Genomic DNA, 18,743 nt, shown 5'->3' with positions numbered 1-18,743 from the left:
CATTTGCTGTAATATGTGCTGCCGACCAAGTATTGAGTGCACAAATGAACATACTTTAAAGAACTTGAACTTTTCTGTTTTGAAAATCCATTTTTTGATTGATCTTAGGAAATATTCTAATATTTTGAGATACTGGATTTTGGACTTTCATGAGCTGTACGCTCTAATCATCAAAATAAAAAATAAAAAAACCTTTTGAAATGTTTTACTTTACATGTAGGGAATCTAGAATATATAAAAGTTTAATTTTTAAAAATATTTTACAATAAAAAAAAAAAAAAAAACTTTTTCACGATATTCTAATTATATGACAAGCACCGATATAGTTATACTCTAGTTTACTATCACCATTAGGGGCTCTGTAGAATTTATTTTTGGGTGACCCATACTTTTAAAATGAATCAACTCAAAGTTGATGGTTTGCATCTATCCGTACGGATTTACATATCTACAGTACATCCTGCCATTTCATATTCTTTACTTTTTATGGGTCTTTTTTTCAGAAGAATGTATGTTTTCAAGTTTTTACAGCCTTTTATATTACAATCTTATTTAATTAAAGACAAATGGCTAAATTCTCAACCAGAATATTGTATTGTCTTTATATGTAAATATTTCATGTATTTTTAATAGGTCACTTATACACAAAGCTGCGAGGCAGATAGTTTCACACTATAGCAAAACAATACCTTCCAATGGTTCACATTAATATACACTTGGTTTTACAGATCATTGTATATATTTAACAGAACAGAGCATGGCTTTAAACATCTTTTATACAGAGTAGATGTTTATTTTTTAATTTGGTCACAAGTTATATGGAAGCACAATTAGCAAAAGACATTTTATACAGAGTGCAAAGCAACTATGCTTCACTATTGCAACATCAAGTCCCATGAATATTATGCTGAAGCATTTCAGATGCTGGATTATAACCATTAAACACTCAGTAATGTGCAGATCTCATTATAGGCATTGACCTTCATAGACTTGCAGGCCATTTGTGGTCAAGGCAAGACATCAACTGTGGCAGTGCAAAGCATATCGATTCTATTGCCTTAGCAAACAAACCCCTTGCTAATCTAGAATACCTGTTGGTCAACATAACATTTTTGGTCCAAAGACAACTGTCTCCTTTTACACCCCATATCACTGTATGCCTTTAAATCATAAGGCTATATCCCAAACAATTTCAGTTCATTGATTTTGGTTGTGCTATTGGGGGCGGCTGTTGGGAGTGTCCTGGCAATGGAGTTGAGTTTTCTACTGGTTCTTTTCTCACTGTGGACTGAGGCGGTTCTTCCACAGGACGGACAGGATGTGTGTTTTGATGAACAAATGCACTGGTAGAAGGTCCTTGGGAGGGATACTCTACTGGACTTGATGTATTTGGCTTCGATGATGTGGATTCCTCAGCAGGTGGCGTTGTTGAGGTCTGCTCACTTGTCTCCTAGAGGAGGACATCATAACATGAATAACAGCATGTAAGGGTAAACATTTAAAATAAATAATAGACTGAGGAGAGGTACTTTTTTTTTTTTTTTTTGATACAGGGTGTTCTAAGGATAATTATACATATAAAAAAAAAACTTGTTTAAGGGTCCATTTATGGTTTAAGTCATTTCACCCCAAAATTAAATATTAAAATAATTTTATTTTAGTATCCTCCATTTAGGATGGTTTTCATTGTGGTATTATTTTCATAATATTTTTTCCCTCGATTCGCATTAATGTAATGCATCCAGATGTTTCTTTTCATTTTTAATATTCAAAATATTTTATATATATATATATATAAATAAAGGAATATAGATAAATACTTAATTTTTTTAAACAAATTTTGGGAATCAATAGTTTTAAAAGTTAAATCATATGATGTAAAAAATCCCTAATGTTAATAAAAATAGAATTAATATTTTGGGGTGAAATATGACCTAGTCATGTTATTGACACATTTTGTGAGATTCACCAACCAAACATTTGTTTGACTTTAAACAGGTATGAGTCACTGCTTGTAAACATTGTGTACTTTCCAGTTTATCTCTTGTTTTGACAGCCAGATGACAAATAAGTCACTTTTTGTTATTTACATTGTGCCAAATGTGACAAAAACATACAGACATTCATGTAACAAATAACATTTCCTGACTTTGAACGTTTGATCAAAAACAAAAATACATAAATATTTAATTTGGCATTACAATAAAAGCTTTAGCTAAAGCCTTGACAAGTAGTATTCAAATGCAGAGAAGAGACATTTGTACACAAAGCGGCTGAAGCAAAGAAGCGTATTTTAAGAATGGACAAACAAAACTGACAACAGAAAAGCATTTATTTTCAGTAAGAAGTGATTGTTACAATGGTGTTAGTAAGACTCACATAAATTATTAAATAATAAATACAGAATGAAAGATGAAATACAGTAACAGACTGTGCAGAGACACAAAGATTTTTTTCCTCACCTTTCCCCTGAGAAAATGACAGCATGAATGCAAAGAAAAAGAGGTAAAAGTTAAGTAAAAGGTATAAAATAATTTGCCATCAGTATGAAATGTTTACATTTCTCCATATTGGTTTTCACAATAATTACAAACCAAAAAAGCCAAGATGGCAAATGAATACAGATATAAATAAAGAAATTAGCAGGAAAAGGTCATGAAACAAATATTAAACAGCAAGAATGAAACTTTCACCACCTCCTCACGTCCACATCCCATATCATAAAGGGTGCCATCCTACCTGTGGGGCTTGACTTTCACCACATTGGTTGTTCTTTGTCAAAGCCACCATATCTCTGATCTGATAGAGGGCAAAAGCAATGGTGACCCAGGGGGAAGCAGACACCACCCACGCCGGCTTATTGGTATCTTCCTGCTCTTCCTGATGCCTGGTTTTCCTAAGAGGCGTTTTTGATTCAGGATTTGGCTGAGGCGCAGATTGGTTCTGCACCAAGTCAATAGTGGCGATAGGCACTGGGCTGGAGGGTACCGGGATGTTCTCTGCCAACATCGAGTCCTCTGTGAAGAGCACAAAGATGTAATAAATGAGATGTTGCAGGATTTACTGCAAAATAACCTTTTTGTTGTAAAACGGAAGGAAGAAACATACTTTTATCCTCGTTCTGACCTAACAGCCACTGTATCAGAGCGAAGATGAGTAATGTGACCAGAGAGGCCATTCCGAGGCCTCTGAAGGTTTCTGCAGCACCTAAACAGGAAATTTGCAAGATGAAAAAGGAAGCTTGAGAGGAAATGAGCCTGATACTGTTAGATATTGAAGTTATTCACACCGGAAATCACAATCTAAACGTTTTCTTGTTCTTTTTGATATACTAGATTCATATATTGTCAGACTAATATTTTATATATACACATACATATATATATATATATATATATACACACACATACATATATATATATATATATATATATATACACATACATATATATAAAATATAGATAGATGTAGAGTGTAGAGAGAGAGAGAGAGGGAGGGTGTGCAAGCGACATCACTGTTGGTCGAAGCGACTGCGGTTAAGTCTACTGAGAGGCAAAAAGACTGAGTGGCAGCATTGGTTTTCAGCTTGAATGCTGCGAAAAACACATCTAAAACGGGAAAGAGCTTTGCAATTGGCTGTACAGATAGATTTGACAAGAAATGTGAGGTATATATTTAAAGAGCGCCAAAAGCTACAGAAAAAAGAAGCAAATGGATCGCTGCAATTCACAGAAACAGCTGGATTCCAGGCAGTGAAACATGGATTTGCAGTTAACATTTTGTTTCAATATGTTGAATGTCAAGGTAAAATCATACCCTATATATTGCATTGTTATATATTGTATTGACAACTCAATTAAATATTTAGCATCTTATATTCTGCATAATTGTATTGTTTAAATAAACACTGAAAAAAAATATACAAGTTTTAGGGCTGACCGATATGACGATAAATTTAACACTGATTTAAGTGATCACCCAGATTTAGACTTACCTATATTGTATTTATATAAAGTGTTCACAGGTCACAGTTCAAATTTGCTTTATGTATTTCCCCGGTGTCGAAATCAGGCACATACAAATGTCTGGAAACACGATTCCTGGCTGTCAATATCCATGGATCACCAGATCTTTGTTAAGTTGTAAGGAACACTATATCGAGACCAACCTAAAGTTTAAACTGATAATACTTTGTTTTACTACAATATTCACAGTTTCCCCTATTAAATCCAGTCATGCAGCAGGTTCTTTTGCCACTCGGGATGTGTTCCAGTGGGAAAGTGATGCCAATGCATACCCTCTATATATATATATACACACACACGCACGCACGCACGCACGCACGCACGCACACACACACACACACATATGTGCTGCAAATTTCAAGATTCCTGATCATTTTATAAAAGTATAAAGTATAAAAGTATATAATTTTATAATATGCAAGATATATATATATATATATATATATATATATATATTGTAAGATATTGTAGTCTGCCTCAACCCAGATTCCACTCCAAAGTATATTTTAGAATGAGCTCATCCCCAAAATGGTTTAATTATCATAGAGAAGAAGAAAGTCAACTGGTATTTTGTTTATGTACCATTTGGTTGATCAAATGGTAATCAATTGTAGAATGGTAATGGATGTGGGACACAGAGAACCATCTCAGACAATGAGGTGTCACAACTTCATTAACATACAGACCACAGCTGGTAAAACATGAGAATCTACATTTACATGAAGAGTGGTGAACTGTAAACAAGATAAAAGGTTTGAGATTTGGATGTTCTGGGTTCATTCCGACTCTGATGAACCCAAGGTGCTACATGTACTTTGTCACTGCTACGCTGCAATAAACTTCTTCATAGCGATCTTCAACGTCCTCATCATTTTTTCTTACAATACTATATATATATATTTCACCATGTTTTAGGAATAAAATGCTGTATGAAATCAGGCAAATAATATATATATGAACAACAAATCTCTTTGTTAAAACCTTTCAAACATAGATAGTAATAAAACTGTAAAATTTGGGATACGCAAGTACTACTGAAGTGGAGATTTCTGGCTCAGTGCATAAGAAAAAAACTCATTTTGAGAAAACAGCCTTAGAAGAAATGTATTGTAAATGAAATCTACAGGTGTAAATAGATAAAATGCAATAAAATAAATGCTTAAAAGTGTATTTTGGATGTTTTCTGTCCACTATTCTAAAACAATATGTTATGAAAAGGCAAATAGCCCAAAATCGAATTTTTGCCTGTAGTATTTTGCCTGTAGTCTGTGGTTTTCCCCTGGAATTTGGCAACTTTTAATTTAAGTTGTTGCCATGAGTTGATTTCCACCAAGCACTGTATAATTTTGGTGCTCTATCACTACCTAAAAGACTCCCCAACCCCACGTACAAATTGAGAGGAGAATTCAGCACCCCAAGATATATTTTCAAATGGCCATTGGGCTAGTTTTGTCGTGCTGACCTGGCAACCCTGACTACAAGAGTCTGATTCTGTAACCATGTCTAAAAATATAATAGCATAAAAGCATGCGTATTGTGTGTCTGTGATGTCACATGGTCTTTGTGATGTCATACCGAAAAAGTTGACAAAAACTCCTCCTAGCATGGCTCCACAGCCTCTCCCTAGCCCCAGGTGCAGACCCTGCAGGATCCCCTGAGCCGAGGTGCGCAGGGCTGGAGGGACAGCAGCGCTCAAATACGAGATGCATGCCGCCCACACTGATGCATGTGTCAAACCTGCACGACAGATTACATAAATAAACACTCGTGCATCCGCTTGAATAGATAAACATACACTATTCATGAGTACTTAGTAATACATATGACCACAACAATAAGACAATATTTGCACTTGCTTAACAAAATTTGAATAAAACAATAATGAAAAGCAGCTCTATATGGGTTTTAAATAATAATAATAATAATATGATTGTAATCTGCCACAGGAACCAAAATTGAGTTATTTTTGCTGTAAATTTAACAAAGATGGTTTGCCTATTTTGCTATAATCTAGTGGATTTGCCTTACAAATGAAAGGTACTTCAGTATCATGTGATTATTTGATTACTCATTACTTGAAGGCAAACCAAAACGCACAGTTATTCATAAAAAAAAGACTTAAAACAGTAAATCTCATTTTATAAAACAGTTATGACTTAAAATTCTCAAAATTGAGAATGCTGTAAAATAAAAAGTGCATATAATATTTAATTCAAATCAGCAGAATTATATATTAACGTGGCCCATCAACATCCTTCATTAAGTTCTTTCTCATGTTAGATTGATCTCACACTGTACTTTCACATTCCTCTAATGTTTCTTCATAACTTGCATATGTAAATAAGCTGTCTTGCCTACTCCTAACAAGCTAACTATATGGGGTATATGATGTCATACTGCCAAGTAATTGTCCGTTACACCCATGTGAGGTGGGAACAGGACCATCCTGTACAGTATGTCACTAGTCAACATGTTTGCAAGATAATAGTGGCTAAAGCAGCTAAACAGGCTTTCAGAACCTGCTTTAGAAAGGTCCTGACATTTTCGCCTCACCACTATGCCGAAAAACGCACTTTACACATTTATTAAGCACATTTCTTTCAGCTTTGAAACAAACAGCAATGTCTAAACCTGTCTACTTCTAAACTGTAACTGAGTGATTGCAACAGGGTGTCTGATGTGAAATAAGCTGTCAGATGTACTGCAGAAACAGCTGAATCATGTCCTTAGATGAACTCGACGTCAGCCGCGGTCACTCAAGAGCACAGCCCTCCAATCTAAACTCCACTTCCTGTTTGATAATGCCACTCGGGTGACACAAAAACACCTTATTTCTCACCTTGAAGCACCTCCATGGGTAAAACTATCCATGCATTCTCCAGGTAGGAGATGTACAGATAGCGAGCAGTGTTGCAGGCCAGTCCAATATAGAGGACTCTAAAAAAACAAGGCAGACAGGAGATAGAAACACAATTATGTAATACAGGTATATCATATTTCATTCAAACATATAAAAGCTTTTCTGTACAATGAAAATGTCACTCTGGGTGTGGCTAAACAGGTTGCTTTACAAGGCCTATTGTAGTTAAGGCTGGGTGTTTCATTTGCTGGTGATGTCAGTCTCTATTCCGACACCCGAATGAATGACTCACTCTGTACTAAGGACGGTCTGTCTGGGAGCGTGACCACACAAGATCTCACCAGTGCTAATCTACTAACACTGAATCTCGAACAGGAAAAAACAACGTTAATGTGATTATTAACAGTTTAATTTGAATAATGTTTCCAGGAAAACAGCTCTAATGAGACTGGTACTTTGAAAAAATGAAGCATCTAATTTCAGCTCTACTAGAATCACCAAGTGTCAGTTACAGTCAGAATGAAATTAAAATACAAGATCTATTTTCTAAACGCATGTTAGTGATCTTTTTGTGAATAATTCATCCATGTGATTTTTAATCAAAATGTCAAATCAAAACTTGATCTCCCGGTGAAGCGACACGTGACAATCAACAACCGATGAACAGAGCCCAAGCCCAACCTCCCAAATTTTTATTTTCCGATAATCTGTTTAACTCGGATGTACGTCACAATACGGAAGAAATGATCTGTAGCTGCTTCTGTTTCATCGTGACTTAAAGGGGTCCTTGATTATGATTTCACTTTTTTAACTTTAGTTAGAGTGTAATGTTGCTGTTTGAGCATAAACAACATCTGCAAAGTTACGACACTCAAAGTTCAATGCAAAGGGAGATATATTCTTTTACAGAAATCGCTTTTTAAGGACTACAACAAACGGCTGGTAGGGACTACAACGAGCTTCTTCCTGGGTTGGTGACATCACAAACCTCAAAATTAGCATAAACCCCGCCCCCTGGAACATGCAACAAAGGGGGTGAGGCCATGTTGGGCTGCTTTAGAGAAGAGGAAGAGTTGTTGTAGGAGAGTGTTGTTGCCATGCTGTCATTTTACACCGGACTGCTTCACAAAAGAGGGTCAATTCAAGTCTGGATTTGCACAAAAGATTAACATGACGGCACATGCTAGTGGATGAGTTGAATCAACTCCACAGCAACTACATAAATTTATCAACTAATCATTCAGAAATGTCCAGTTGCATTTTAAAAGTCTCTCCATCAGTGTCCGGTTTTAACAATGTAAGGCTGAAAGCCTTTACTGACAATTGTCATTTTGGCTGCGTGAGATTCTCCAGTTTTGTTGTTGTTAAGCAACCAAAGCATGAGCTGTTAAAGCTCCACCCTCTTTTGGAAAGTGGGCCAGGAGTAGCAGGTCATTTGCATTTAAAAAGACACACACAAAACAGCGTGTTTTTGCCCACACCCAAATGGGGGCAAATTTGACAAGCTATAATAAATTATTTGTGGGGTATATAGAGCTGAAACTTTACAGACACATTCTGGGGACACCAGAGGCTTATATTATCTTGTGAAAAGGGGTATAATAGGTCCCCTTTAAAATATTGAACGTTTCAAAACAAGTTTCCCCAAACACTCTCCCAGTCTGTCATTGGTTTAACAAATACATAACCCCGCCCCAAGTTCACGCCATTGGTTGAGTCAGTGTTGCTGTTGTCCGGCTGGTCAGGAAGCTTAAACAAAGCAATGATCTGCGCTGCAGTGTTTACGCATTTTGAATCAACTTCCAAATGGCTTATAGTTATGCGCATTGTAAGCATTTTCACATAGAAAAAAAATAAATAAATCTTTAAACGGTAGATTTTAAACTTTCTCCATGTAACTACATGCAAAAGCAGCTCTGGGAGATATCCATGCAAATGTTGACTCTACTAACTACACAGAACGTCTCACTGTACACTGTGCTGGCTCTGCCATACACTGCGTTGGCTCTGCCACACCCTGTGTGCCTTTAGAAAGCTTTAGAATTGATCCACAATAGAAGCAAGCGCAGTGGATCAATGCTTGAAAGCCTAGACAATGTGTGATGGGGCTAATGGCAAGATAAAGTTACATGCCTCTCCACAGGCATGACTGAAAATAGGCCACTTAACAAAGGCTACAGAGACATAACTGAAGGTATCACATGTATGAACAAAACATCTTTGCCTATATATGAAGATTAACTTTTCTAGATTAAAAATGTATTTAATTTTTTAAACAGTAATTACTAATTTACGTTATATGAACTATAAAAAAAGTAAAAATGTAGCATTTTTAAAAAATATTTTTTAAAAATATAATATTAAAATATATTATATTTTTATAAAATATGTTGTTTTAAAAGTTATATAAGAGATATAGTCACAATTGTGAGATATAAAGTCACATTATGAGATATGAAATCACATTGTATAATATAAAGATACATTGTAAAGTTAAAGTCCAAATTGTAAGATATAAAGTGACATTGTGATATATTAAGTCAAAGCAGAAGCAGTTTCACAACCTCATGTACATTAGATTTCATTAAGTTTTTACAATCAAGTTGTAACATTCTCATTTGAAATTGTCAATGTGATAAGCCAGAAATCATTTTATATTTTGTAGCTACAGTTCTGTTACACATACAGTTTGCTACTGCTACACTAACACGCGCTAGACATAAAATGTATGAAACAGCTAACAGTGTTCTCCATCATATTAAAAAAGGCCAGAAAGAAACAATAACCTTGTTGATTTGACAATAAATAATTAGCTTTTCAGAAAACAGCATCTGTTGACCAATAATATAACATCACCATAAACTGGGAAGTAGTCAGTGAAACTAGTTTGTCTGATGGCAGAGATACTGCCAAAAGCTACCAGCTAACGTTATTAAAAATGCAAAGACTGAGCCACCAGTACAACTTGAACTATCTTTTAAGGTAATTCATCTTGTTCACTCTGAAGAGCCGGTGCTCTGGGAAATGCCACACACATGAGAAATACCACAAAGCAGATAGAGGATGTGAGCAGACCTTTCCATGTGTCTGTTTACCAGTGCCCACAAACGCATGGTAAACATTCTAGAAAAGGGAGGTCTGCATCTTGGATGTACATTGTGTGCCCAAGCTAGGCAGTGCCCATTTTAGAGCTTAGCCAAAGTCAACAATAATTACTGAGTGTGACATTTAAACAACCTTTGGACTTCTCCTGTGTGCCTACGGTACACGTCTATGGCACAAATATACCAGTCTATATTTGTTGAAAAACAAGGCAAGGAAGAAGAAAGAAGAGCATTTACATCACTTTTGATCAGATGTGCCTGGTTGTGTTCTCATAAAATATTGAGCTACCAGGATATGGTAACCATTTCATGAAGGTGGTGCTTTGGCACAGATCCAAAATACATAAACCAAACCTACCATACTAAAATAAAATTGTTGCCTCTGCCCATACAAAGATTTGCTCAACCCTAATCCCTGAGCATTTAACTTTAACTTTTGTGAACATCAAAAGACACGTCTATGGCATACCAAATGCAAAAGAGATTCAAAAGATTCAAAGAAAGACAACTAAACATCATTTTGTTTAGTAAAACACAAGCCCTTTTAAAGCCTTTCTAACTATGTCTATGCACTGAGTTGAGTCAGTAACAAAAATTGTTGTAGCTGCCACAACAGCATGAGTTTGCTTCTGAACAGTGTTTTTATCGTTAACTAAAAATAAAAGTTTCTTTTAGTTGAAATAAAAAAATTAAATAAATATTAGATGAAAAACTGAAACGTAAAAATTATTAATAAAAATTAGGAATGTTGCCTGGGCAACTAACTGAGAATTTTGAAAATATAAACATGACAATGATGTACTAAAAATGGAGTTTATCCTTTGCGTTTTTCACCTACAGACGACAAAGTTGTCAGAATGATTTCCGTTCACACGGATCTGCGAAAATGGCTAAAAATGCTATATTATGTATGCCAGGCCATTAGTTGGCGATGTCACTTAGTAAAGAAACACTATGCGCCTAGAGAAACACATAATACGTATGCACATGATGTCACAGTTTACACAAATTTACCTTTCTGAAGTTTACACAGAGACGGTAACATTATCGTTTTCAAAAACTTGCACTCTGAATCCCATTTTTAAAAGTTTGCATTTTCAGGCCCCCAAAAACGCCAAATGAATGACCAAAACCCATAAGTTTTTAGTGTCCTGTAAATGGCTCTGAGTTGAAGTACTAAAATTAAAGCTAGAACTGAAATAAAAATAAAAGTTAAATATTAAAATTGAGAATATAAAAATACCAGCTAATTCTAAATATGAATAAATACTATAACAGTATATAAATAATACTAAAATAAAACTCATTCATGACTATCTACCTATAGAATGCTATTGACACTTTTCAATTAAAACAATTTCCAATAAAACAGATAAAGGTGCAATAAGAATTTTTTTTAAAGGTGCCCTAGAACTTTTTTTTAAAAGATGTAATATAAGTCTAAGGTGTCCCCTGAATGTGTCTGTGAAGTTTCAGCTCAAAATACCCCATAGATTTTTTTTTTTAATTCATTTTTTTAACTGCCTATTTTGGGGCATAATTAGAAATGAGCCGATTCAGGGTGTGTGGCCCTTTAATTCTCGCGCTCCACGCCCCAAGAGCTCACGCTTGCCTTAAACAACATAAAAAAAGTTCAAACAGCTAATATAACCCTCAAAATGGATCTTTACAAAGTGTTCGTCATGCAGCATGTCAAATCGCGTAAGTACAGTGTTTATTTTGATGTTTACATTTGATTCTGAATGAGTTTGAGGCTGTGCTCCGTGGCTAACGGCTAATGCTACACTGTTGGAGAAATTTATAAAGAATGAAGTTGTGTTTATGAATTATACAGACTGCAAGTGTTTAAAAATGAAAATAGCACGACTCTTGTCTCCGTGAATACAGTAAGAAACGATGGTAACTTTAACCACATTTAACAGTACATTAGCAACATGCTAACGAAACATTTAGAAAGACAATTTACAAATATCACTAAAAATATCATGTTATCATGTATCATGTCAGTTATTATTGCTTCATCTGCCATTTTTTCTATTGTCCTTGCTTGCTTACCTAGTCTGTTGATTCAGCTGTGCACATCCTGACGTTAATACTGGCTGCCCTTGTGTAATGCCTTGAACATGGGCTGGCATATGCAAATATTATGTTGATATTCGCCTGTTCTTCGGAGGTCTTTTAAACAAATGAAATTTATATAAGAAGGAGGAAACAATGGAGTTTGAGACTCACTGTATGTCTTTTCCATGTACTGAACTCTTGTTATTTAACTATGCCGAGGTAAATTCAATTTTTGAAAAAAAAGAGAAGCTTTCCAGTGTTGGAGAGACCTTAGTTAGCGGGAAGGCCTGAAAACGGACGATGAGATTGCTTTATTTCTTTTCGATATGCAAGTATTGTTAGTTTTGCTGTGTTTCACAGAACTAAGATATGTTGTCTTTTGTTTGAATATACTCATGTGTCATCTTGGCTTGATTGTTCATTTGCATTATTATTATAAGCCTGGAACCTCTAAACCTCTTCCACCACCCGTGTCAAGCATCGTCTTCCAAAGTGTGTATGAAACATGAGCTAACATACTCCTAAAATATGTTCCCCCCCTTAATCTTGTCACATTTGTAAAATATTAGTTACTTGAACTACCGTGTTATGTAGGGAGCTGTTCATTAAAACTGTTTGTTCTTTGGGATGGAAGGGATGACTTTGCCATCGAAGGAGTAGAGGAGCTAAATAACAATTTGACATTCAATCTGAAAAATCATATTACCACAATTTGTTCACACTTATTGATGACATCATACCCTCGAGCAGCAGGCACAGATGACTCCGCCATAGTCGTTGCCTGTGTTGCATAGCGTGTACGTGAATGTGGGGGCGGAGGGATAAAGATATAGGGTTGTGATCCTTTCAAGTTTGTTTTGGTAATTTCAAATATTACCAGCTTTTACCAGAAATCACTTACTGCACCTTTTATTCATACTCTCTATTTTTTGGAAAATAATCATAATTATCAATATATAATCATATAATCAATTTAAGAGCATTGTTTTGCTTGGGCACAGTTGACAAAACAACTGTAAGGGGTGTTCTCTATAACAGCTGTTTAATTGCTGGAGGTCTTAGGGGCCATTCACACAGAATGTATTCTTGCGTTTAAGAACTTGCGTTAAAGATTAAACAACGTGGCTAAAAGCAACAAGACAATGCACCAATTAAAGACCTCTGTCTAGTGCACGGACGGTTACATAGAAAAAACATTAATAGCATAGTGGAACACTAAAATGCTTTACGGATGAACCGACTCTCATGTAACCTTAGTATCCAACTCTGTAGCAGAACGTTGCCTGCACTTCCATTAGTTGCCACTGCTCATTAACATAAGTTAAAGTGGGCTCAATTGTCTGCTAAATTGCTCAAATGTCTACTCTCACTGAAACTGAATGACTCACGGTTTCAACAAATTGCTGCCCGAGTGAATGCCCTAAATAACAGGAGTAACCTTGGCCAAACGCTTGCACTGGCATTAGACTGAACGGATGCACAAGTGGTAAGTGGTAATCCTACTTTGGCTAGCACCCACACACCTACTTTTAAACAAATCAAACAGAACTTCTGAGTGCATGCTATGTCACTAAATTAATATTTTTGATCCAGGCCCCCATTTTCCCAATGTAAATGTAGTAGATAAAAACTTACAATACAAATGTCCTTAAAGGATTAATTCACTCCAGAGTTAAACTTTCCTCATAATGTACTCACCGCCACATCATCCAAAAAGTTCATGTCTTTCTTTCTTCAGCTGAAAAGGTTTTAGAGGAAAACATTCTAAGATTTTTCTCCACATAGTGGGCTTCAACGGGTTGAAGGTTGAAAAGCCTTGTAAACACTGGGTCGGTTCTTCCGCCTACCTTTCCAAACGTGACTACGTAACGCGTGAAGTTGTGGACGCGCATCGCAGAGCTAGTGCAAGATTAGCATTTGTGGTTAAAAAGTATTATTATTTTACATTTTTTTAGAAAATGGCCGATCGTTTTGCTAGACAAGACCCTTATTCTTCATCTGGGATCGTGTAGAGCCCTTTGAAGATGCACTGAAACTGCAATTTGGATCTTCAACCAATTGAACCCTGTTGAAGTCCACTACATGGAGAAAAATCCTGGAATGTTTTCCTCAAAAACCATAAGTTATTTTCGACTGCAGAAGGAAAGACATGAACATTTTGGATGACATGGGGTGAGTAAATTATCAGGAAATTTTAATTCTGGAGTGAACTAATCCTTTAAGTTAAAAATGCATGCCATATATTATACATAAGTAAAGGTTTTCATGGTTCCCACCTGATGTGTCCAACAAGCTCAATGAGTTTGTGGCTGGTGAAATAGGCGGCCAGCTCAGATACGTGGCTGAGCACCGAGCAGATGCCGAAGAGTGTGGTGGTGCCCTTTAGGTCTTCCAGATGCCAGTAGAGGAAGGTGAACACGAAACCATAACCAAAGCCCATGAACCAGGCCACAAAGAGAACCGTACCATAGCGGACGCCACAAATGATCCGGAACAGATCTTTGAAGGGAAAAGGTTGTGGGTTGCTTTCAGGGCACACGGGTGCGTCATCTGAACTGGACTCTGGAGTCGAGACCTCCTGAACGACTTGAGGTATTTCCACATCCTCCTTCTTGTCCTCTTCCTCACCTGACCGATAAACCCTGTTGTCAAAGTGGAACTGCGTAGCCACAATCAGCGCCGAGGTCATCAGCACCCCAAAAACTATAAACGCAATTTGGTAGTTCTTATAGTCAGGTAAGACACAACCAGAGCCCTGGATGATGATTGTGATGTGCGTGTGGTCGATCCAAATGCCCACTGACAGCATAGCGATACCCCATCCCAGAGATCCCCACATCCTCTGAAGTCCATAACGGTCTCTGTGTTGGCCCAAGTACTGAAGAGTGACAGTGTCCACAATGGTCACAGCCGGGGCGCTGAAGAACTCACCAATAATAATGACCAACAGGATCAGGAGAAATATAGTATCTACTTGTTCCTTATTGAAGACTATGCTATACTCTTCGAGTTTGGCAGTGGTAGATTGTGTTTCAGTTGTCGAGGTAGATTTTGAAGTAACTGCTGAGGTACCGGGCGGGACCGTGGTCGAGTTAGATACAATACTAATCCCGACAGTCTTCGCAGAAGAGTTTTCAGAGGGAGTGCTTGTGGTATTTACATCTGCACTTCGAATGTATCTAGAGCCAGATCCGAATGCTGCTAATGTTGGCTGAGAAAGTGGAGGAGTGGAGTATGTTTCCTCAATCAAGTATCTTTGGTGTCTAGTATGGTTAACATATTGTGTATCATTTGTTAAATTGGTTGGCACTGCAGCAGAGTCCTTATTGACACAGCTCATAGCTGCTGGCTTAACAAAGCCAATTCCGCAGTTAAAGACCACCCAGCAGAATACAGAAAACAGCAACACCGCCTTCCCTTTCTTGAAGCGGTCCGCCACTACTCCCCAGAACGGTGCACTGCAGAACTCTATAAAATAACGGATCCCAACTAGCAGGCCACTTTGGCTGGGTGTCATTCCCAGCTGCTTGTAGTACACTGCAAGGAGGGGGTGTAAAGAGCCATATGCAGAGTAAAAGAAGAAGTAGAAGACCTTGGAAATCAAGAGATGATTGTCTATTCGCACACAGCACCTCTCCGTGCAGTCCATGCTCTGCGAGGGCTGAAGTGTTTCCGAGGGGGCAGGTGGTGCCGCTTGACTGGATGGTGTAGTGTTTGCCACCTGCCCCAGGGACAGCGTGTTAAATGGTTCAGACAGGACATATTTCCTCTTCTGGTCCTCCTCATCATCTGTAAGGATGGCCACCCGATCGCTCGCCATTTCTGTGTGATAAACAAACATCTGTTAAGGACACTGTGGATAATGTCTTCGACTACTGATTCTCAAATGGTGGGTCGCAACCATTTGGTCAAGGTTTGGCAGATTAGCATGGGTCATTTTGCTGGTAGATGCCATTACCTTGAAGAGCCTTTCTCCACTGACCGCCATTGTAAAGTTGCAATGCATTCTGCTATATATACACATTTCTTTTGCTAGCAACATATTTTATAGTAGACGTTTTGCCAGGGATCAAATATTTGGAGGGCCTTTAAAAGCATGAAATGATTTCTAACATGATTATTTTTATCTTGTATGCTGACTTTCACATAGTATACAATCATGAAGAGCTTGAAACATTCTTGATATGACATCAGCTATTCAGCATTGTCATGATGTTATTTTTCTGCAGCTCTACAGTTGCATTGCATTTATGGGTCAAGTGATTGGCTGAAATCTTTCTATTCACACATGCTAATAATTTGCATGTTGTTTATACAGTTTATACTACCATTAAGACATTTTAGTGTTTAATATTAAGTACAATATTGCTTACTTTTGAGGATTAAACCATTCTGATACTGGCACTTGATGTCAAATGAAGCAAAAAACTGTTAATTATTATTTTTATTATTTTATTTAAGGAAGACTGAATGGTAGGCTACTTTTGTAGTTGTATAAGAATGAGTTTTTGTCATATCCACTGACCTCATACAAAATAAATTCAGTAATTGCCCTTGATTATCAATAATAAAGAACATTAGTATAATTACACACTATTATCAAGTGACTATAATGTGGAATATCAGGTAGTGTTAGTAAAATTAGATTCTTAGGTATGAATTGGAGATCATTGTGTTGCGACATTAGGCGCAGGCAACATCCTAAAACATAAATATCATATATCACAATAAACTTCAAAGGGTGTAGTCCCTTTCTGAAGCGGAGTAGCACACAGCCTTATATTAACAATGTGCATACACATAATGCGTATATGTATTTACAAACACAACTGATACAGTGTTTCAAGTATAAAACAGGCGACGGTGTGGTTAAATACAAGCTCACTTACCCAGTTGTTGTGAGGAAGTTTATGTTATTTCACCGTCTGGCGTTGAAGGAGGACGATCTCTTCATCAGGCTGCTCTCTCCGTCCAACCATCATTTTATTACCATCCTGGATTTTTGCTGACTTTCTCCGAACAGTTTTCAAAAAGAGATGTATTCCCGTAGAGCAGAGGAGCAGGTTTATTCTACGACCGTATTTCATCCGACCTGACGTCAATCTCTCACCTGCTTGCGATGTGCGCAGCGTCAGTGCGCTCGTGGGACTGCCTTCATTTCCACTGATGTCATTAGCAACAGTGACACCCTATTTCGTTTTTTAATTGCTGATTTTTTATTTATTTATTTTTTTTATTATTTGAAGTTTCCCCGTATAGTCTCTAACCAAGAGATGTCTAAGGTGAAGCAGATGTGTTGAATCAAAATAGACTTAAATGTCGTTTAATATAGTTATTTTCTAGGGCTAAATTACTGCTGGATTTAAAAGGCATTTTAATATGAAATATGATTCCATCTCTTAAACTTTCCTCCCCCCTGAGTATACAGAATAGCATAACCATTTATTTTTGATCAGAGAGCTCATGCAATATAATCCAACTCTAGATATTGTGATAAAACAGCGACATCTACCGGCGCAGAATAAAGCTAAAATCCATGAAAGACTAAGATACAATCTTAAAGGGTTAGTTCACCCAAAAATGAAAATAATGTCATTATTTACTCACCCTCATCTCGTTCTACACACCTGTAAGACCTACGTTCATCTTTGGAACACAAATTAAGATATTGTTGATGAAATCCAATGGCTCAGTGAGGCCTCCATTAAAAGCAAAGCCATTCAAACTCTCAAGGTCCATAAAGGTACTAAAAACATATTTAAATCAGTTCATGCGAGTACAGTGGTTCTATCTTAATATTATAAAGTGACGAGAATACTTTTTGTGCGCCAAAAAAACAAAACAAGATAACGACTTTTCAAAATATATCTATATGGGTCGATTTCAAAACACTGCTTCATGAAGCTTCTGAGTTTTATGAATCTTTTGTTTCGAATCAGAGATTCGGATCTCCTATCAAACGGCTAAACTGCTGATATCACGTGACTTTGGAGCTCCAATTCACTGATTCGATTCGTAAAGCTCTGAAGCAGTGTTATGAAATTGGCCCATGTGGCTAGAAAAGGCGATGGGTGTGTAAACCGAGCACTGGGTGTTTTGCTTCGCGTTTGAGAAAATGAAAGCTCAGACAACCCAATCTGGAATCTTCCCCATATTTCGTCATAAGGGGAAAGGTTACCTCCCCTTTCTCTGCTTTTCCCGCCCATGAGAAAATGAGCTACTACAGTGAGATTCGAGCACAATATTTTTTTTTCCTCGAAACACACATCATGCCTTGTATTTTTTTAGTTCCTTCATCCGAGCCTATGAAGTGGGTTAATTTTATTTTCTCTGGTAATGCGCCGATACAACTTCCTATAGTTTTGTATGTCTGCGCCACACATTTCACCGACGACTGTTTCCTCAACGTGGGCCAATACAGCCTAGTTACTGTCGCTAATGTAAAGGTAGACAGCATCAAGTGTGTGTGTAAATACACACACTGTTACGCGAGTGTTGTAACGTACATTTCTTTGTTGTTTGGATAACCGTTCTGCTATATCCATACTTCCAGATTGCAGAACTTGATGTAATTGTAAAACGATTGTAAAAACTTTTAAGATTTATAAAATATAAAATATGTAAACAGATAAATGATGTTGGCATGGTAACGTTAGCACATTTTCCACAATGGCACCTATCCGAAAAGGTATT

General features: G+C 36.9%; 1 protein-coding gene across 1 annotated transcript; it reads right to left on the bottom strand.

Moving 5' to 3' along the window:
* Positions 1-589: 589 nt before the first annotated feature.
* On the bottom strand, positions 590-17,184 carry mfsd6b (major facilitator superfamily domain containing 6b). Its single transcript, XM_067409014.1, has 7 exons — positions 16,940-17,184; positions 14,327-15,872; positions 6,865-6,962; positions 5,601-5,762; positions 3,109-3,207; positions 2,740-3,017; positions 590-1,450 (listed from the first exon to the last, which is right to left on the bottom strand). The coding sequence occupies exons 2-7, from the start codon at positions 15,868-15,870 to the stop codon at positions 1,193-1,195; spliced, it is 2,439 nt and encodes an 812-aa protein (XP_067265115.1). The 5' UTR covers positions 15,871-15,872; positions 16,940-17,184; the 3' UTR covers positions 590-1,192.
* Positions 17,185-18,743: the final 1,559 nt, after the last annotated feature.

The sequence above is a fragment of the Chanodichthys erythropterus genome, chromosome 14 (assembly GCF_024489055.1).
Source record: "Chanodichthys erythropterus isolate Z2021 chromosome 14, ASM2448905v1, whole genome shotgun sequence".
In the NCBI taxonomy this organism is placed as follows: Eukaryota; Metazoa; Chordata; class Actinopteri; order Cypriniformes; family Xenocyprididae; genus Chanodichthys; species Chanodichthys erythropterus.
The sequence above is the reverse complement of the archived record's forward strand: the minus strand, read 5'-3'. Positions and strand labels throughout refer to the sequence as shown.